Below are 20,918 nucleotides of genomic sequence, written 5' to 3'. Positions count from 1 at the left end.
TCTGTGTTTCATTGCTTTACTGCTAGTTCTAACAGCAGCAGAAGGGGGTCAGGTTGAATAAAGGCAAGTAAAACCACCAAATTCAATGTGAAAAACAATTTTAATCACTCAGTAATTGAATAAACATAAAAAATGTACTGTTGAATCACTGTTACAGCAGTCTTGGTTCATTCACACAAAACTGTAAAGATACGCATACAAAATTTTGTCTATGAACCTTACAGGGCTCAATTTCTTTTATAAAGTACATGGTCACATTTGACTAATTCAAAAAAAAAATTCTGATATTATTACTTACAGAGTAATACACTTGTACCACTAAAGACCTTCAATTTAAATCAATAATGTTCATTTCATTACACTACCACATTTTCCTAATACGAAGTACTCAATACAATACAATTTTCTACAAGATGAGATAAACAGTTCTTTAAGCATCCTGATCTGCGACATAGGAGCAACTGATCAGACCACAATCTTGATTCTTCACATTGATCTACAAAAATCAATTATTTGCCAATATAAAATATTTTTCAAGTTTGTAAGACAAAGTTTCTATATAGGAACTGGGTCAAAATTAAAACAGTAATACATCCACACTGACCTTTCTTCCATAAATAAAAATTAAGAATAACTTAAAACATTTGACAAGACCTTTCGTTTCTTAACACATCAACAATAAGCTGGATTTAATTCAATACTGGCATCCGACCCATCCGACACAAGATTTATAAATTGCCAGAATACCAAACAAATTTCAATATGCTAATTAATAACAGTAATTGAAATAACAACGAATATTCTTAAAACGATCTAAAATAGTAGTCAAGTGCAACTATTTTACACTTACACTGTCTGATATCACAGGATTTGAATTGATAAAACAAACTTACTTTCTCACCTCTCATGGAAGCATTTATCAAGCACTCAAAAATCTAGCTACCAACCAGGGAAACAAAAACTCAGACTTTGTTACAAACACTTTTTGTTCTCAAAATAGGATAACAAATATAAGGTGAATACACCATGGACCAATGCATCACAAGGAAAACACACCATTATGCATGGACTTGAACCATCTCACTAGCATGCATATTAGTCCTACACATTACAAACAGCCAGGGGAAGTTACAAGTCTTTTGTCAAGTACATGCTTCAGTATTCATAATTAATATGATAATGAGTTCAAGTCACAGTCCCATAAATTCTGTAAAAGCTATTACTCATATGAAAAAATAAATGATGGAAATGCCTGATAGATGAAAAAGATACTTTCAATAACTGAAAGTAACATAAGTGAGAAACATCTAAGAACCCCAAACCTACGGTATGACGTACAGCTGCAGCTCAGTAAGGCTGTTGCTGATGCGAGTAAGGGTTGTGCTGCTGCTGAGGGCCTCCCTGCTGTGACTGCATTTGCCTCTGCAGCTGGGCAACAAGGGCCGGGGTCTGCATCTGATTCTGCTGCTGCTGTTGTGGTTGCTGCATCTGCTGCTGTTGTTGAGACTGGTGTTGCTGTTGCTGCTGTTGTTGTTGCTGCTGCTGCTGTTGTTGCTGCAATGCCATCATCCGCATCCGTTGCTGTTGGAGCAAAATTGAAAAATATGATAAAACAGTCATTGTCGTTACATTGACCTTTTCTTGGGTCTTTTGTCGGTTTCAAGGTTTACGTACCTGGAACTGTTGCTGCTGCTGGGTCTGCTGGTTTTGCTGCATTTGCTGGACGTTCTGCGGCTGCATGCCTGGCATGTTGCCTGGCATGTTGCCCGGCCCCACGCCACCCGGCCCCACGCCAGGCCCTACGCCCGGCATGTTGCCAGGCATGTTTCCCTGCATGTTGCCTTGCATGTTGCCAGGCATGTTTCCCGGCATGTTGCCTGGCATGTTGCCTTGCATGTTTCCCGGCATGTTGCCTGGCATGTTGCCCGGCATGTTGCCTGGCATGTTGCCCGGCATGTTGCCCGGGCCGATGGGTTTGCCACTGCCCGCGCCTCGGCTGTAGGGCGGGGCCGGCTGCGAGGGCATGTTTCCCGGCATGTTGCCTTGCATGTTTCCCGGCATGTTGCCCGACATGTTTCCGGGCATGTTGCCTGGCATGTTGCCCGGCTGGTTGATGGGTCCCCCGGGCCCCACGCCGCCGCCCATGGCGGTCATTGTCACGTTGGGAGCGCCCTGACAACAAAACGAAACGTCAGCAAACGGAAACATTAGGCCAGGAGCAAGGGAGGCGGTAGAGTCCTAGACTCGAGCAAGTGGAGGCAAGGGGTCGGGGTGCTGCGACTCACCTGCATGTACTGCGGCCGAATGTTTTGCTGTTGCTGCTGCTGCTGTTGTTGCTGCTGCATCATGCTCCTCTGCTGGGGTGTCATCTGCGGGCCGGGGCCGCCGCCTGGGACGCCGCCCGGGCCTCCCGGACCCCCTCCAGGCACTCCACCTGGACCGACGCCGGGGCCCTGGCCCATGTAGTCCGGCCGCCCCTGCTGGCCTGGGCCTCCTGGCCCAACTCCCGGACCCTGGGCGCCTCCGGGGCCCTGGCCCACGGCGCCAGGCCCGCCCTGAGGCCCGCCCTGAGGTCCGCCTTGGCCGGGGCCGAACTGGCCGGGCATGTTGCCGGGGCCGCCAGAGTACTGCCCGCCCATGGAGTTGGGCTGGCTGACTGGCATCTGCTGTCCACCATAGCCTTGGTAGTTCTGGTTCACACCTGGGACGGAAAAGGTGCACGTTAGGATAGGCCAAGAGGGACTTTTCCAAACAGTTAAAATATGTTGTTACTTGCAAAGTAAATGAATGCAAGCAAGCTCACCTTGCACATTGGAATACATTGGTCCGCCCGGCCCCTGCTGTTGCTGGGGCTGTTGTTGCTGTTGCTGCTGCTGTTGTTGTTGCTGCTGCTGCTGGAACATTTGCTGTTGATTTGGACCCTGCATTCCCGGCTGAAGACCTGGCTGACCCGGGTGTTGCCCCCGCATTTGTTGCCTAAACAAAGCACAATTTACCCGGTTAAAAAGGTTTTGCAGGTCCAGGTAGACAGTATCGAAGCAAATACGTACCGAACAAACTGCGGTCTCTGCTGCATTCCAGGGAAGTTGACCATTGGTTGCTGGGAAGACATGTATTGATTGGCAGGAGCTCGCTGCCGAAGCATGTTGGACAAGGCTTGCTTTGATTGATTCACCGGACGTTCAAACCTTTGGACTGGAAGACAAAAGAAATATTTGATACAATAAAAGTAACCGTCATAGAAAGACATTACATTTTTTATAATGATTTTATTGCTTTTAAAGAATACCTTGAGGAGGCATTTGCTGTTGAGCATAGTAATTAGGCTGCTGCTGTTGCTGCTGTGGTTGTTGCTGTTGCATTTGTTGCTGCTGCTGTTGTTGCTGCTGTTGCTGCTGTTGTTGCTGCTGCTGTTGTTGTTGCTGCTGCTGTTGTTGGTAGCTCCATTGAGGTCCTTGGTTGCCGAACATGGCACCTTGGTTCTGATTCGGGTAGTTCATGTGCTGCCCCTGGCCCTGAAAATAACCGAGCAGGTCAGATGAGGACCTAAATTCATTTCAAGTCCATAAAAATAAAAATAAACATAAAACAGGTTGGCTGGCACGTGTCTAAAACCATTGTAACACAACGGCCTGCACATGTATCCAAGTGCCACACTTTTTTTTAAATACTTATAGTCCTGGAGCACTAAGAAACGAGGGCAATCCAGATGCACACACACACACACACACACACTCCAGAGAGAGAACAGTTCCACAACCGAAGCAAAATAAGCTATGCTTACCTGGACTTGCGGGGGCATGCCCCCTGGCATTCCCTGCGGACCCTGCATAGGACCTCCTGGTCCCATTGGACCTCCGGGACCCCCAGGCCCCGGTCCGGACATGGGCCCCATGCCTTGACCCGGTCCGGGTCCCATGGGACCCCCTGGCATTTGCCCTTGGCCAGGCCCCGGTCCCATGCCTGGTCCAGGCCCCATCGGACCCCCCGGCACGGGTCCCATGCCCCCGTGAGGTCCGGGCCCGGGCCCCATCGGCCCGCCCCCGCCCGGTCCCTGCGCCGCCCCTGCTTGCTGGGCTGCTGCAGCTGCCGCAGCGGCAGCGGCCGCCGCCGCGGGTCCCGTCGCCTTCTTGGGCCTCTTGTTCCTGGGCTGCCTGACCTTCTTCGGCATGCCCATGCCGCCCGGACCCATGCCGCGCGGGGAAGGCTCCGTCGAGGTGGGGGTGTCTGCCTTCATCGTCTCGTCCTTCATCTGATTGCAGTAAACACACGAGCACTACAGACCATCAGTGTGAACAGCCCCGGCGCGAGAGGGGAAGAAAAAGAAAACTTGCATATTGTCTAAGCCTAGGAAAGGAAGCAACAGCACGACATGGCTAACAGCTTCACAAAAAGCTTGACTACATACAGCTACTACTTGCTAAAATGCAGCAAGAGTTGTTACCAGATTCTCAGGAAATTATAGGGGGAAAAAGAAAACTAAAATTATTTAAGTGCTTTGAGTAATGTCAAAGAAAGAAACAGTTGCCATTTGAGGACAATCTCAATGAACAAACAAGGGGTAACTCAAGATGAATGTGGAGTGGATGGATTCAGTTAAGAGGCCACACAAAGCACACACACACAAACACACTTGAGCATTAAGGGGTCCGCGGTGGAAAATAAGGGTGTAACTTCTCTGCGAGGGTTTTGATTACAAGGTGAAGAACAAAGACACCTTTAACAGGAAGTAATTCAAGACGAAAGTCCCAAGTGTATACCTGATCCATGTGAACCTGAAACAGAAGTTGAATTCATGATAGGGTTGTGAAAGAAGTGTAATTTTTTCCCATAAATTAAATTCCTCAGACTGGTAAAAAAAGATACAAGGGGTTTTGGGCGTTTGAAATCAAATTAAAATAAATGTTAGGATTAGAAAGAAAATATAGCAGCACGGAGCATCAATACAGATATTGGTAGCCATGTTTGTTCAACACAATGATAGGAGCATCTACACACATTGCTTCAATAATAGTGTCATGCACTATGGAGCAATACATCGTCTGGTTAACTCCTTAAAATGAAGAAAACCATGGTACATGCACCTAACTCATGCTCTATGTAAAAATAAACATCGAGCATGTTCAAGCAAAAAGCAATAAATAGAAAAAATATATAGGTCACACTGCTATTGTTTCTAAAACTACTCATAAAATAGAAATAAAACAGCTTTAAACATCAATTTTGATAGTTTGTTGACACTGACATTCAATGATCAAAGATTTTCAAAAGGTGTTAATTCAGAAAATTATGGAATTGCTATTTCATTAAAACACTTGACATGAAAAGAGAACAGAATTAAGACTTACTGGCTTTTCAACAGGTGGTTCTAAGTCTTCTGGTGGTAAAGGAGGGGGTTCCATGTAGTAAGCTGGAGTGCGCACCATGGAGTGAGTGTGAAACTTGAGAAGACGATGATTCTCTTCAAACCACAGAGGTTTCCGCTCCAAACGAATAGCACCAAACCATGACCATGATAAGGGTGCAGGGTTTTTGTGGCCTTCCAGAATTTCCCAGGGACTGACCCTTTGCTTTTCCTTGACAGTAAGGCCCTGAGAAACAGGCAGAAAATTCATTACAGCAAGTTTTGATAAGTCTCAGCTTTGTGATGACACTCATAGTTCATGCCATGCAGTGATGATGATGCTCATCATTACAATACATATGTTCTCACCTGTTTTTTGTCAATTGAATCAAATCCAGTAATTTTATTTCCCTTGGTGTCAGTGAGGCATCCTATTTGTTCTGCACAAACAACTTCACAACTTACTTTAGGTAGAGGCAATAACTGCCTCAAGTATTGAATAGATGGACTTGTTTTGTCACCAATTTCCTAGAAATCCAAGAAACAATCAAAAGCAGGAACAACTTCTTCATCAAAAAATCACCCAGAGCTGAAGCTTGAGACACATCACAACTGGATATTTGTCGCACTGGATACTGAGCTTACCTTTTTTAACTTTTTAATTAAATTTTGGTAGTGTTTTCTATTTTCTTCAGTTTTTTCTGACTGAGAATCTGACACCAGAGTGGAATGTATTAAGGTTGATAACATATCAAGCACAGTGTTAAAAAGTTCTCTGAAAAAACAAGGACGATACATTGTAATACATACATGAGAGGAAAAATGAAAATTGAACTGTGAATTGAAGGCGGAACTCACGGATTATTATTAAGGTCTATAACTCCATATGTAACAAGCTGGACAAGTAGAATAGCCCAATCTGTTGTGACAGTAGTGTTTCTTTGAATAGTATCATACATTCCACCAAGCAAGCTAAACCTCAGCTGCAAAGCGTCTTGCATCATATTGCGGCTCTTTGGATTTTCAAAGTTACTTAACCTATCCTGTAAATCAGAAGATTTAAAAAAAAAAACTATTAAAGTCAGGGGGTGGTGAGCATCTAATTAACAAACTGACAAGGAAGGAAGTGTGACATACATCCTTAGGAAGAGCCAAGTATTGAGACAATTGAGAATGAAGAGATGTGAGGAGGCCCTCTCGTTGGTCATCCTGACCCTTCAAGCATGTCAGGACAAGCATCAGGAATGGTTGATGGCTCATGAGCAGTGGACCGGAATTACCATTGCCCCGTCCAACTCGGTCCTTACTTTTTGAGCTGCACCAATTAGTGCTTTCCAAAACTTGTCCTATGTAATTGGAAAAAGAAAACCAACCAATAAGTATAAAACCATACAAATGCAGACCAACTCAGAGAAACACAGAAATATTTAGAAACACACCAGCAACTCTTAGAACGCGGCCCTGGACTGCACTAGGTAACTTGGATACAAGCAAAGCAACAAGCCACATTGTGTTTGACTTTTCTTTGGGAGTTCCAGACTTGTTTGGTGGTCTTTTCTCCTCTTTTTCTGCACATGTCAACTGAAATACATCAATGACAGCCTTTGCAACCATATCAAGCCATTGATTCAGGTCACTAGAATTGGGACGGAACTGCTCAAACATGAGTTGCATGTCTACCCATGACATTCGCAAGGTCCACTGATCTAGGTTTTCCAAAATATTTGTTATGATTGTCTTAGCTTCCAAGTTGTCATCCTTGCCAACTGGTGTAGCTGGATAGCAAATCATGTGAAGTAGTCGTTGAGCTTGTTTCGGCGACAGCATGCTATCTAATAGAAGGTCTTGATGGCAGAGATTCTCTGGATTTTGAAGACAGCGCTCCAGTACCCACTCTTGACTACATATCTCTCGAAGGACATGTTGAGCAAATTCGGAGAGTCCAACATTGGCCATATCGGGACCACCCACGCCACCTCCGCCAAGTCCGCTGGCACCGTTCAAGCCTCCCAGGTCCATTAAGTCATCTCCTCCGCCAAGAATGTCACTTGTACCCAAAATGTGGCTGATGCTCAATTCACCAGGTCCTCCAGGAGGTCCTTTACTACTGCCACTGTTGGAGTTTGGTGTAATTGAGCCAGGGGCAGGAGAGGGGGTTGACTTCTTGCCACCTAAAGGTCCAACAGGAGCTAGGGACTTGGTGTGTGACGCTGTTGCATCTGCCACCACCAAAATTGCCTTCAAGACGGCAAGGACAGGTCCCACTCGAATGCTGTTATGTGCAGCAGCCAGCAAGTGGCGATCACAGCTTAGGCAGATGCTGGAGGCAATGCCTGCCGTGTTGGTGCCTGGCAGTGGATGAGGAGGAGATGTCCCGACAGAATATGAAGCAGGCTGAGGACCCTCCACAGTTTTAAACAGCCTCAGTAGTAAGTGGCAAGTTAGACGAGCTCCTGCTGCGGCTTCAGAATCACCTCTTACTTCATTGCCAGCTTTCACAAGGGACGGCAAGGCTATGTGACGTACAAAGTCGCCTAATGAAAAACAATGTCTAGCTATTAAAATGGAGGTAAATACTGCCAGAGAATTGTGGATTGATGTGTCTCTGACATCAATCTGAGCAAGAACGTCGACAAAATAAGAGTGGTTTGATGAGCAACACAATGCCATAAGCACTCCTAGCCATTCTGCAGACAGCGCATTACAACAGGCTGTGAGCTCTGCAGAAAGAATTGCAATATCATTGAGTCGATCATTATCTGTTTCATGGCAAACAGCAACAACAGCATTGCATACAAAACTGTAACGGTTGGTGGGTGTTTCTGCTAGTTGCCGAGCCCACATTGGTTCAATTTTCCCTGTAAAAATAATAAAAAATAATGAATAGTTCAATTGACACTTAATTTTTTATGTAATAAAACTTCCTGGTCAACCTAAATTCTCTTACCTCTCTTGGGGTTTGCCAGCACATCAGCCATAAACTGAGTGTTGCATGAATGGTTTGAAGGAGATGGAGAAAGAGCGGAGTATAAAGCTGCTTTTATCTTTGGGTATGCATTGCCAAATGGCTCTACACAATGCGGCTTTGGTTTCAACATGCTACAAGATGAATAAAGATCATACAAGTGAGCTAAAATACAGCGCTCAGCTGATGTGCAATCTCCAGGATTTGTGACATGCTTCACAACTCTGCAGAGGCCTTCAAATACAGCACTTGTCTGCTCAGGAGACACTGAAAGAAAACAAATATGCAAGAATCATGATAATTCTGACACACAAGAAACAACTCAAAAGATCTAATGAATAATCCATTTGGACTGTTTGAGTGACGTACATAAAAGACAACAGTGGTAACGGCGTAAAACTCCAACAACATATAGACTCAGGGTAGTGCTGTAAGTTCGAGCAAGTACTGATCCTTTGGCAGTTAGTTGAGCCTCAACCTCTGGAATTTCTTTCAAGATCTGTAAAGACATCATAAAGAACAATGGTTGTTTTTGAGTAATTGGCAGTTACATTTGATACTCAAAGGGTTGGGTACTATTAATTACCTGAATGGAAACATCAATGACCCCGTAGATGTTTAAAGCCAGTTCCATCAGATCAAATAGGAAGGCTACATGCTCTGCCACTGGCAAATAATTGGAATTTCCTGCAGGATAAAAGATGCACATTTTTAAAGAGCAATGCAAAGAGAATATTTTCAAGTGAGTACAGCATCCTTGTAAACTCACCACTCGCAAAAGAATTTAGCATTTCAATAACTGTCTGACTACACTGCCATGTAACAACATGTTGATCAAAATGGGACAAAGCTTGGATTTTTTGAGTGGCTGATTCAAAGTTGAACTCATTTCTGGAATGTTTCTTTACCTTTCCACCTGTAACAAGAGGATAAATTAAAAAAAAAACAGTCAAATTAAAACATTTACTAAAAAACACACAAAAAAAAACATTATAGCATGGCAGTTTTAAATACCTTCTGCAACATCAATGCTAAACTTTTTGCTGAAAAGTTTACATATTTCTTTGCTCATTTTCTTAATTACATGTCGGGCCTCATCCCGCACCCTTCCAACCCCGTACAGCAATACATGGCGCTGGTTGCAGTCATGACTGCTGAACTCGTCCTAAGGAACAATAGAGTGATAGAAATAAGAAAAAGAGAATATCTTACCTTACTCATAGAAGAGTACAAGAAAACAAAAAGGTAACTCACTTGAGGAAGTGGAAAATGGGTGGTGTATAGTAAGTGACGGGGCCTCCTGTGTTTACTGTCATCATTCCCACTACTACTATCTAGGCCCGTGACTACCAGTGATCCTGGGCCACCAGTTTCATCTTTGGGAGAGTCCGGGGCATCCTGAAAACATGGAGCCCTTACAGAAACACATTTCTGAAGAAGTTTAACAATTATTTCTTATACCAATTGAAACAATTGAAACTTGTCAGAAAATGTTTTAAGATCAGAGAGTTTAGAATTATTCACTTGAAATCACACAATCAAAGGCGCTGAATGGAGCACAATCACATTTGCTTTGATCCAAAAAATCATGCAAGCGCGCGCGCTCACACACACACTCTCACACACCAAAAAAAGAATACACCCATGAAAATGTACATGAGACAAGGGATTGAAAACTAAAGACAGCAAAGCATGATGCATAACAGCAACAAGCAAGGTGACAAAGGAACACTGACAGAAATAAAACACAAAACACACCCAATGAACCATTTGACATTGAAAACTGAGAGTTCATCCTTCATCGAAATTACACTTAAAAGAGCAAATCAATTTGGAATAAGTGGATGATTTACTAAAGTAATTGAATTTAACCCCTACATCAAACTCAGTTCCTGTGGAACATAATATTCATTTAGTTGTTTATTTGACAATTGGTTTTGAATGTTAAGTATGAACCCTCAGTTGAGAAAGAGTTATATAAATATTTTCATGGGATTATTTGATACGCACTATGCGGTTTTGTTGCTCCTCCTTGATGTGCTGAAGCAGCTTGTCCAGGTCATCATCAATTTTGCTGTCATCGTATTCCATGCCACGCACGTGGTCCTGGTAAGGGAATAAATGGACGGTCAGGTTAGGGTGGGATAGAGGTGTATACATAACAAGATTGGTGGATTGGTAAGTTACATAGGTATAGAGGGGAGAAACCAAAGAAAAGATTGTTTAGAGAAAAGTTACAGGAAATAAGGAATGGTAGTACTAAAGAGACACAAAGGAAAACATTTGTGAGAGGGGTCAAATAAAACTAAAAACAGCAACAATTTAGTTTTAAGCAGTTAAGATGAAATGAGTAAAAGCTGAGTAATAATGTAGAAGTTAGACGTTTTAAGAGGAGGATTCCAAAATTTTATTCAAATACCAATTGTAAAGATGGGGCACCAAGAAGAGAAAATAAAAGGAGGAGAAGAAGGAGAAGGATGAGGAAAAGGATAGAAGAAGTAAGGATATGTCAAAGTCATTGTCAGTTCCTGCATGTCCTCCAGGGGACTTGGAAATTTGTAGGCCACGAGTACAGTTTTTCCATGCTAGACAATGCATATGATGAAGCAAGGGTAATGCCATTACTTGGTAGCACTGCAATGAACTAATCAGTATTAGTGAACAGCAAGGATTCATATTTAAAAGACAAATGTTATGAAAAACAAAGAGCTCTTTTTTCACCTGCCAATCTAAATGCAATACAAAATTGAATGAAGTTATGGGAAATTGAAAAGCATGGGGTAGGAGAGAGCGTAGAGCAACAAGCTCAATGTGATATGAAAGTGCATGTGCAATATTGACAGGATTAGAACCATTAGAACAACCTTTAGTACTACAAGTTACAAGAGAAAAAAACAAATAAAAACCTTGTCTTTTAAAATATGGCTGAACAAAAGGAAAAAAAAACGTTGGTTTCAAAGAGGGTAAAAAAAAAAAAGAAATTGCGTGACACAATTCACACCATACAATTTTGGAAAGCTTTTAAAAGCTTTTTCCCGCACACCCTTGCGCCAACACACAACACCAACACACACAACACAGACATGACAACCACGCCCACAAATTTGCACCTCCCAAACCTTCCATTCAAGGGACGACCACAATAGTTCCTCCTATCACGTTTTAAATGAGCTCAAGATGAGAGTGGAATGGAGCTTTGAACCAATGTCACTGATATTTAAAAGGAAAAAAAAGAGGAAAAGTGAGGATTTTAACTGTGATAAAAAGGACAGATGCAGGTCGTATAGACAGTTTAATTAAACTATATACAACACTCAGAAAGAGAAATTTCAATATAGATAACTTGAATTTCAATGCAGCATCAATAAAAAACAAATTTTAAATGATGGGAGACTGATTCCTAGCATGACAAGCTTGCGCAAAGCAAAATTTGCTGTAGTTGCTTAACTATAGAGTGCTAGCTATTGTGGATAGCCATGCACACCCATTACAGCCCAGGTCATCAGACAAACTTTTCATTAGCTTTACAGACATTCCTGCTGGATTCTTTTTTATTTTTTATTATTTTTAGTTCCTTATCAAAATTTAACAACATTTGTATGAGTTAAATTGTCTACAGTGATGCAAAACACACCACTTGACAAGAGAATGATCAGTTAAAGGTAGAATGATTTAAAAAAGAATGTCAATAATGCCAAACTGAATCTGAATTTAAAAAAGAAAAGTTGCAACACACTTTTAACAAGATATCTAGACTCTTACCTGAACCTCCATTTTGGGTGGCTTCATATCCAATGAGCCAAACATCCCTGCATCATCATCCATAGGTTGAACAGAGTTGACCTTTGAATCCGCAGGAGTAGCAGGCTTGTTGCTGTGGGGGTGGGGAGTCCGAGCACAGCTTACAGGAACATCCCCTAAAAAGTCAAAATTGAACAGTTAAATACTTTTATTTTTTAAAAAAGAAAACAAAAAAAGACACAAAAATAATGAATTTTTCATCATTAGCAACTCAACAACACAGAACTTACTTCCAGAACAGCTGTTAAGAAGGTCACCTCTGGAGATGAGGGTACACATGTAAGCATCATGAGAGAACACATCATGACGGACAAGCTCGGAAAAAAGATGAACCAAGTTTGTGAAGGTTGTCCTATTCTGAGGGGATGGGTTCTCATCTATCAAAAGAAATGTATAGTGTTATCAAAACCCACTGCACCTAATAATTTACATTAATGTCAATGAGACTTTTAGTGAAGCATCAAACCAACCAAGGATAGGGGCATCTCTGTCTAAAAACTTCATTAGAAGACTCTGAAATATTGGCGGTCCAGTTGGTGCCGACGTCACAGAATCCTTGTCATCACTTGGGCTGCTCTCATCACTTGAAGCCAAAAGGTCACTCTGTCTCTTCTCTAAAAGTTTTGCGACTGCCACGGCACGATGCTCTCCATATCGCTGCCAACTGACTGCCCACTCACAGAGAATACTGACAATAGGTTCATCTTGCTGAACAGTCTACCAAAAGAACATAATATCAACATCAATATTAACAAAATACAACAGCCTTATAACATGTAACAAGAGGATAATACTAACATAGTCCATTTGGTCCTCTCTCGTTTCGTGATTTCCGCCATTGGTACTGCTGAGCTGAGAAACCAATGCGTTGCTAGAGGGTGAGCTTTTAGGAGCATCTTTGGAAGTTGGTGGATGGAAAATCTTGGCATAGAGTGTGTCAAGCGAGTTAACAGCATCAACTTTCTCAAAACTATGCCTGTCTAATGCATCCAGAGCGCTTAAAACTCTTGTGGTAGTAGCTCCTAGAGTAAAACAGTGACAAATAAAATTAGGGAAATTAATAAATGGGAAAGTTGCATTAAAGTTGAGGGACTCACCGGCGGATGACTGTTGCCATTTATCACAGGACCACCGGCCAACTGCAGCCATACTCCTGTGTCTTATATTCTCCTCAGCAATACGCAGTTGATTTCTGAAATAAAACAAGTTAAGCTTTGAAGTCTGTCAGCTTGATTATAAAACAGGGGTAAAAGCTATTTCATAAAATGGAGGAATGGACAAACCGCATGATGTTATTGCTTGTTCGACGGGGCATTGGCAGCTGGGCTGGTGTACATGGCAGATGATCAAGGGGCGAACCATTTAAAACAGAGGGGGATTTTCCTTCCCCCACGCTATTCCAAACCAAAGCTGACGGACACTCCAGCGTTATTACCTGAAATGTTTATGAAAGATTACTATTATGCAGGCAAAGGCATTAAAATAAGTGAGTACTGAAATTAGATTGAATAGAACAACAAAATGTACCTGAATTATAGAACCCAAACTCAAAACAACATCTTTGTGATGTGGACAAGCGAGAAATTCACTGAAAGTAGAGGCCATTGGATTTGATAGTGGATTCTGAATTGAGGTTTTTGGAGCATTTCCACTGGTGAACAGAAAGCACAAGTCTTCACACAAAGAACTCATCAACAAAATCACAAATTTATAAAATATAATTACCTTGAGCTTGTGCTTAAAGTGTTACTTCCATTGACCATGGGACTGTGAGGTGAGACTGAGTTGAGGAGAGGTGATGCTGATTGGAGTTCTGAACTACTGTTAGTGGCTCCGTTTAAACCTGCACTTGGTGTTCCTAGGGAATTTAAACTGCCAGATGCTGAATTTGCAGATGTTCCCCCAGTTGAAGCACAAAGCTGGGCAAGTTTTCTACCACACAGGTATGCAAGCTTGCGAGCCAGCAACTCTGATTTTGTAAATTCACCAAGGTACTGTAATGCAAGGGGCATGAGCAGACGAAGAACGCCATCATCTGATGGAGCTGAGCGCAGTCGATCAAGAAGCTCTAGAATCCACTGCAAAAATTCCTGCCTTTCTAAAAGGCCCTCCTGCAAGACAATTGGAAATGAAGTACTTCTGACTAAAAGGAAATATCTTGACTCAAAGAAAGGAAAGTTGAGATAAACACACCTCATACATATATTTGGCAAGCTGAACACAATAGTGCCATTGCCGCTGGGCAACTTTCTGCAAATCTGTCATGGGAGGTGGATCAGAAACAGATTTATTTTCTGACATAGCTGGTGATGGTTGTCCCATATTTGTACTTCCACTTAAATTTGTTAAAGAACTATTAAGAACTCCAGAGACACCATTTAATGATGAAGGTGTGCTATTTCCAGTAGGCGGGTTTGGAGTATTGGCACCACTATTTGGATTTGGAGAGGCAGAGGCTGAGTTTGACAAGTGAGATGGCAGCAACGAAAGACTACTGCTACCAGGCTGTTGATAATATTCTTGCAATCTAATTAATTGATCTTTCATAAATTTGATTAAAGTTGTGGTCCATTCTGAGAGAAAATATGAATAATCAAATAAATTAAAACAAGGCACTAAAAGGGATACAAGTGTCACAGTTAAAAACCCATTAAGTACTTACCCTGACTAGGATCAGGAAGCTGTCGTTTCTTTATTTTGGCCTCAGAAACAGCCACTGTATAAGCTGAACTCAGTTTTATAAACCATGCTGCTCTCAACATAGGTACTTGGTAATCACATAACATCATAAAAATTTCTTCTTTTTTGTTAAAAATTGGAGCCTGGAGTCAAATATTATTTAGTTACAAGTGCAGAAAATAAGAACACTTGTGAGACAAGAAAAATTAGCATAATGTTTAAATACCTTCTTGGATAAATGTATGAGAGGTTTACTACCAGCTAAATCTTTGAACCATGCTTCAATTGCAGCGCGAGATCTAGGTGTGACTGGCCAAAAATTGTCTTTGGGATTAATTTGTTGTCGCTTACGCCCTGAATCAGGAAATGTATTTATTTCTTCTTTTTTGCTAAGAATGGCATTGAAGTATGCTCCAACCTTTAACACAAAACCAGTATCAATAGAATTCTCATTGTTCTTTTATTAACAACACACAAACAGATCGGAAGCCACTTGTGCTACAAACCTTTGAGGCAATAATGTTGCAATTGCGTGCAGTTCCAAATTCGTCAGGGTGCTGGGGCATCATAGTGAAACCCTGCTTCACATTCAATGTGGTAAGTTCATCCTAAAATTGAAAATAGAGCAAAAAATAACTTTTAGTTAAGTTTATACATACAATATGCAGAAACATAGAAGAAAATAAAAATAAGAAAAATTGACTAGCGCAGAAGTGTTAAGATAAATACAGACCTCTTTCTGTTTGGGTTCTTGAGGGTACACATCTGGTGGACCTAAGCGAGGCCTCTTCAGGGCCCGCTTCTCATTTGAGAACGGCATCATCATCCTGAAAGGTACGAAACAATGTACTGTGGTGCTTCCTTGCTGGCATTAATCCATTCATAAACAAGTTCAGTGCATATCAAACAGTATAAAATAGGAGGAAAAAATGGATTGAATGAACAAAAAGCTGCTTAACAAGTTTGAGCAGACGGAGCTAGATTCATAACATGTAATTCCAGAGGTACAGTAAAAGAAAAATTAAGATTTTGTGCCACATCAAAGAGGAAAGGTCGACGTGCAGTGTACACATACTGTATTTAAAATTCAACAGAGCATTGAATAACACAAGTTCAAAGAGTATTAATGTATGAAGAGAAAACTTGGGCCTATGAGTAAGATTTTAGACATGAAATTGTGACATAATCACCCAATCTAGGAAAGTTGTAAAATTGTCTTAGTGCGACACAAAATAATATTTTTTTAAAAGGCACAAAAAGTCTACAATCACAAAAAAATGAAACACAAAAAAATGCAAACCGTGGAAGCATGTGTACCGTAACTACATGTAAGCTTTAAGCACATATTCATCTGATTTAATGACAACTTTATACATTGAATTAGGTCAGTAGATGAATTTGGGGTTGACTTGAACAAGGCGACCGGACGTCGTGTATGGTGAACTTTTTCGCCCATGGACTTGGCTGCTAAAATAGTAAAAAGGCCACTTACGTGAAGGTTTAAAATGTTGAAATAACGTCATTAACTGAAAAATAAATTATGAAGTCAAAGAAAATTAACTTAACAAATACTAGCGTCTATTTTCGAAGCCATCTTGGAACTACATTCAGTTCTTGTCAAAAAGAAGTAAAGAACAACAAAACTGTCAAAACAAGACCGGCAAACTTGCTACACAAGTGCGCAGTCTCATTTGTAAGTGAAATAGGGATAACTATCAACTGAAGGACATCGGGCTTTTTTGCAATTTGCTCCATTTAAATTAAAAAGCGACCTTTCTTAAAATTACTTCGTGACGAGGAAGAGGAGGTGAAGAAGAAGGCTTTTGTTTTGGTGAAATAGGACATGTGCAATTTTAGAAGGCAGTGTTGCATTCAAAACTGCTTTGCGTTGTTGCATTTTCCGAAGCACCCTCATATTCGCGCATCATTTTTGCCAATTTTATTTTATCTATGTTGTTCACTCGTGTGCCTATTGAATGAAGATGACGACTATATCACACAGGGCTTTGGAATCAGGAGAAATTTGCCGATTCTGTTTATCAGAAGAAGGCAAATTTGTGTCTATTTTCAAGGAAGACGATCTGCGCGAGGAGGATGAGAGGGTAGCTTCTAGGATCATGTCAATAACTCCTGTAGAGGTGCGTATTTCATCAAGTTTGTACTTTGCATGTCGCCCGTCGCATTTGGAGCTTCTCTAGGGCCCCCGATCTGCCGGAAAAACGGATCTGACGTGAAAACTTGGGAGTTCGTGACCTAGAGCAACATGGCCCCTGCAAGCTGTGTGCAGTTGCAGTGTCCATGTCCTTCGTGCTTCATCCCCCCCACCCCTCCTCCCGTGCACTTTGTCCTATCCTAGACAAATGCATATTTTCTCGCAGCCTTTTATGTCCTTTCGGGGGCTTACTCACTATGCGAACCCCGCGTCTATGCCTTGCCCCGAATGCATTTACTAAATTCATTAATGCAGAGAGGGTGGTTTTTAACCACCGGCTGGTCCGGTGCAGTGCGGTGACACAAGGGGTGCCGGGGTGCCGAATGCTAGAGGCCGTCATGGCTCTCCTTTCGCCTGCCGGTGGTTGTGGTACAATCGTTTGTTTTTATTGCTCTTTTCCCACTGTAGAGATTAAATACACAGACTCCATGATTTCCTCCGAAACGTAAACATGCCTTGTTGTGTTGTTCAAAGTAATTTCAATGTTTTCATGATTTTACTTATAGGTGCACGAGGGTGATGGTCTTCCTGAATTGGCCTGTCAAAGATGTCTTTCAATGCTTGATCAAGCAGTTCGTTTCCGGGATCAAGTTGAGAGAGCAGATGCTGTTTTGAGGCATAATTATGGTCGCCTTTGGCCTGAAACAAACCCCCAATTACAGGTTGGTTGATTGCATCAATTTCAGAGCCCTTTAACTATTTGTTTCCCCAAATTTGCCTATCCTAATTTGATTTTACTTGTTTGATCTTTCAGAAATTATTGAAAGAGGACCAAGTTGTTAAGAAAAATGTAAATGCTGAGTTCCCTGGAGTAGAAAGTGATCAATCAGCAGAAGCAGCATGTGTAAGTGACATTCGATTATAGATTTTATATTCTTTCATTGTCAATTGTTAACCATGAAACATTTACCATAATCATGTATTCCAGGTGGTAACTTTAAAGCATGACCAAGATGATGGAAGCCAGTCCCCTGTTTACGATGATGACTATGACGAGCCCCAGGATTACACTATGGATGATGACGATGATGATGTATGTTTCATGTGATTCATCTTTCATGAGTTCATCTTTCATCTTTCCATTAGTTCATTCTCAAATAAATTATATTGATGGGTTTTTCAGGATGAAGGTAGTCGAGATGAGCCTGAAGACCTGACTGAAAGGCCCAGCATGGTTACTCCACCATTTGGCTACTTAGACATGAATAATCTCAAGAATATGTTCCAAGAGCAGCAAGAACCCATATCTTTGGCTGTAAGTTGTATTTCTCACATAACATATGTGAAATTATCAAGTGTGTTTTCCTGCTGACGTCAATTTCTTTTTGTTTTAGCTCCGAGAAACTCAAAACACTACTGCACCCAAAATACAACCATCGCCTCTAACTATTCCCAACATTTCAGTTTCCTTGCTTCGTCAAAACAACATAATGCGAGTGGCACAGGCCCAAGCTCAAGCTCAGTCCCAAGCACAGGGCAAGGCCAGGCGATGGCGCAAAACTAATGAGCCATGCACTATTTGCGGTAAATGCTTCAAAGACCGGTTCGCTATGAAAGTTCACCTGCGTACTCATTCTGGAGAGAAGCCATTTGTGTGCATGGTTTGTGGTAAGGCATTCCGTCAGAAAGCTCATCTGGGGAAGCACAGCTACACTCACAGTGCCCAGCGCAAACAGCAGCACCAGCAGGCAGCGTCTCAGCAAACTCAGCAGGGTTCTCCTTCCAACCAGCAGGCAACTTTGCAGCAAAATCAGCAAGGCTCTCCATCCAACCAGCAGTCTTCCAAAACTTCTTTACAGCCCTCTGCTACCAACGGTTTGAATCCAGCTGAAGTGAAAGCCAAGTTGGCAAGACTAAGCACTATTATTCAAGCCAAGCCTGCGAAAACTGAACCTCAACCCATCTCTGTGCCAATTCCTGTTCTACCTCTTCTCCAGAAACAGCCTTCTCAAGGATCAACTTTGTCCCCACCGCGTTCGTCATCACCACCGTCACTGCACAATTCTCCGTCCTCTGTTTCTCACAAACCTCAAAGTGAGCCACTCTCCCTTGTTCCCAAGACTTTATCTCCACCAATAATTCCTAAGGCATCTCCTCCACTTATTCTTCCTAAACCAATGTTAACCGTTCCTCAGATAGCACCTAAAGGTGCCCATATGCCCAACCCATCAGCATCTGCTGTTGCTTTTTATGTGATGGCAAATGGATTGCTCCCACAGAATGTAGTTGTTGGCAACGGGTCAGGCCTGAAAAAGTCATAATTTGGAACATATGTTGGTGAAAACGGGTCAATGCTCAAATGTACAACTACAGAATTTGTTACTATGCCTGTGCATAGTTGTTAGAGTGAGTTGTTGGAACAGAGTCCATGCAGAAAAAAGATTCCTAATAAGAATTGACTTGCCTTTCTTCTGTCATTTCTTTATAGTTTTGTTTCTTTCGTTTGCTGTTTTTTCTAAAGTTCATCGATGTATGTTTAGTGTGGAGTGATGAAAATGTTATCTTTTATTTGATAACTTTTAAGATAATAGACTTTGTATTTGACATCAGACACTCCTTTTCTCTATATTTCAATATGTTTGTAGGCCTTTAATAGCTTTGTTTGTTTCTTTTTGTTCTTTTCTCTTATTTAAGTCGAAGAATTAGTTATGATTGTTGTTATGGAATTGTAGATTTCATGAAAAAGTCTTCGACACTGGAACCTTTATGGTTTTGTCTACTTGTTCCTCTACAGAAATAACATGAGCTGGTGTTCATTTCTCTATGACTTTCTATTGTTTTTATTTTTGATGCCTGTGTGGATATTATATTTCTCCTATGGTGGAAAGTTTTAACCATTGTTTTTTTTATGCATGCTTTTACTGATGAAATGGCTTTTGCATCATCTTCCTTTGCTGTTGACTCTTCATAAGAGAAGCTGTGTGTTTTGCCCTAAGTATTTATTTCCTCTGTTGTTATAAAAATAATTTCTTGTGTGCCAATGCAGAGTCAGTTTTAAGTAAATGTTGGTCTTATTTAGTTATAATTTTTTTAATTATTTAAAAATTGTGGCTGAGTGTTGTGTATACAGCTGTGTGTGCGTACATCTGTACATGTGTGTTATGGTTGGTTGTTCAACGTGATCTTTTAAACTGAGTGTTACTGTGGACCACTTTCTAAGACTTATGGCTTTTCCAGTATTAGGATTAATAGTGAAGGGCCAATTTGTCTCTTATTGTTGCTCATTTCTCTGTACTGACTGCAGTTTGCCACCAGGTCAACCATTATGTTTCATATTGGATGGTTCAGCTTTTTATTTGCATGCTCCTACATGTGTGATGTTTATTTACATGTATTAATAATTAAGTATACCATGATCTGTGTGGTGGCAATCTGTCATGAAATGAGCATGTTCCTATTGGAAACTTCCTTTTGGATGTCTTTCTGCATGTTCAGATTGTTTATAAGGGTAAGTTATCTCTTAGTACTGAATTGTATTTACTATTTTTGTATTTATGATAAGTCATTCAATTTTTGAAGAAAAGCAAACTATTTTCTCATCCTATGTCAAGCAAAATGTTGCTTTGAAATGTCTCTTATCTAAAGACCTGACTCTAGGGATGTTCAGGTATGATCATATTCTGTCTTATCTTCCAAGTCTGGACTGATAGTTTTATTGTTAGTGGGTGGTGCTGTGAAAAACTATGATATATTGATGCTATGACTGAACTTGAGTGGTTACATTATTTTTTTAAAATATAGATTGAATTTTCATATGGTGAAACCATTCAGTTCAATGTCCTTAAAGTCATTGTATATATGACATTTAAACAAAGGGGCAAGGGTCTAAACTGATGTTAGTTGATAACCACAAATCTGGTCCAAGGCTGTCCTCTACCTACCCTCTACCTACTGCTCATACCAAATTTGTACCTATT

The 20,918-nt window shown here is 41.4% G+C and overlaps 2 protein-coding genes across 5 annotated transcripts; one reads left to right on the top strand and one right to left on the bottom strand.

The window, feature by feature from the left end:
• Positions 1-81: 81 nt before the first annotated feature.
• On the bottom strand, positions 82-16,430 carry LOC117640600 (mediator of RNA polymerase II transcription subunit 12). 3 transcript variants are annotated; one of them, XM_034377194.1, is made up of 34 exons: positions 16,282-16,430; positions 15,523-15,616; positions 15,296-15,397; positions 15,016-15,207; positions 14,773-14,932; positions 14,304-14,683; positions 13,836-14,221; positions 13,638-13,761; positions 13,394-13,545; positions 13,208-13,302; positions 12,909-13,132; positions 12,581-12,827; positions 12,341-12,487; positions 12,072-12,226; positions 10,320-10,415; positions 9,564-9,707; positions 9,324-9,474; positions 9,079-9,225; positions 8,896-8,996; positions 8,679-8,808; positions 8,292-8,576; positions 6,784-8,202; positions 6,482-6,690; positions 6,203-6,387; positions 5,990-6,119; positions 5,714-5,872; positions 5,349-5,591; positions 3,785-4,276; positions 3,290-3,515; positions 3,051-3,195; positions 2,804-2,976; positions 2,286-2,701; positions 1,675-2,172; positions 82-1,581 (listed from the first exon to the last, which is right to left on the bottom strand). In XM_034377194.1, exons 2-34 carry the CDS (start codon positions 15,613-15,615, stop codon positions 1,348-1,350), a joined length of 8,040 nt encoding a protein of 2,679 aa, XP_034233085.1. In that variant the 5' UTR covers position 15,616; positions 16,282-16,430; the 3' UTR covers positions 82-1,347. The 3 variants fall into 3 exon arrangements, with proteins under 3 accessions (XP_034233085.1, XP_034233086.1, XP_034233087.1); XM_034377195.1 differs by lacking the exon at positions 16,282-16,430 and having other exon boundaries at positions 1,675-1,734; positions 1,831-2,172; positions 15,523-15,615; XM_034377196.1 differs by lacking the exon at positions 16,282-16,430 and having other exon boundaries at positions 1,675-1,761; positions 2,086-2,172; positions 15,523-15,615.
• Positions 16,431-16,578: 148 nt separating this feature from the next.
• Positions 16,579-19,746, top strand: LOC117640603 (sal-like protein 1). Of its 2 annotated transcripts, none has more exons than XM_034377201.1 (6): positions 16,579-16,927; positions 17,508-17,663; positions 17,756-17,845; positions 17,930-18,034; positions 18,125-18,256; positions 18,336-19,746. In XM_034377201.1, the coding sequence occupies exons 1-6, from the start codon at positions 16,766-16,768 to the stop codon at positions 19,260-19,262; spliced, it is 1,572 nt and encodes a 523-aa protein (XP_034233092.1). In that variant the 5' UTR covers positions 16,579-16,765; the 3' UTR covers positions 19,263-19,746. The 2 variants fall into 2 exon arrangements, with proteins under 2 accessions (XP_034233092.1, XP_034233093.1); XM_034377202.1 differs by lacking the exon at positions 16,579-16,927 and adding an exon at positions 17,175-17,370.
• Positions 19,747-20,918: the final 1,172 nt, after the last annotated feature.

Source organism: Thrips palmi, unplaced genomic scaffold (genome assembly GCF_012932325.1).
Source record: "Thrips palmi isolate BJ-2018 unplaced genomic scaffold, TpBJ-2018v1 HiC_scaffold_12, whole genome shotgun sequence".
NCBI classification, from domain to species: Eukaryota; Metazoa; Arthropoda; class Insecta; order Thysanoptera; family Thripidae; genus Thrips; species Thrips palmi.
Note: the sequence above shows the minus strand (reverse complement) of the source record. Positions and strands in the feature narration are given on the sequence as shown.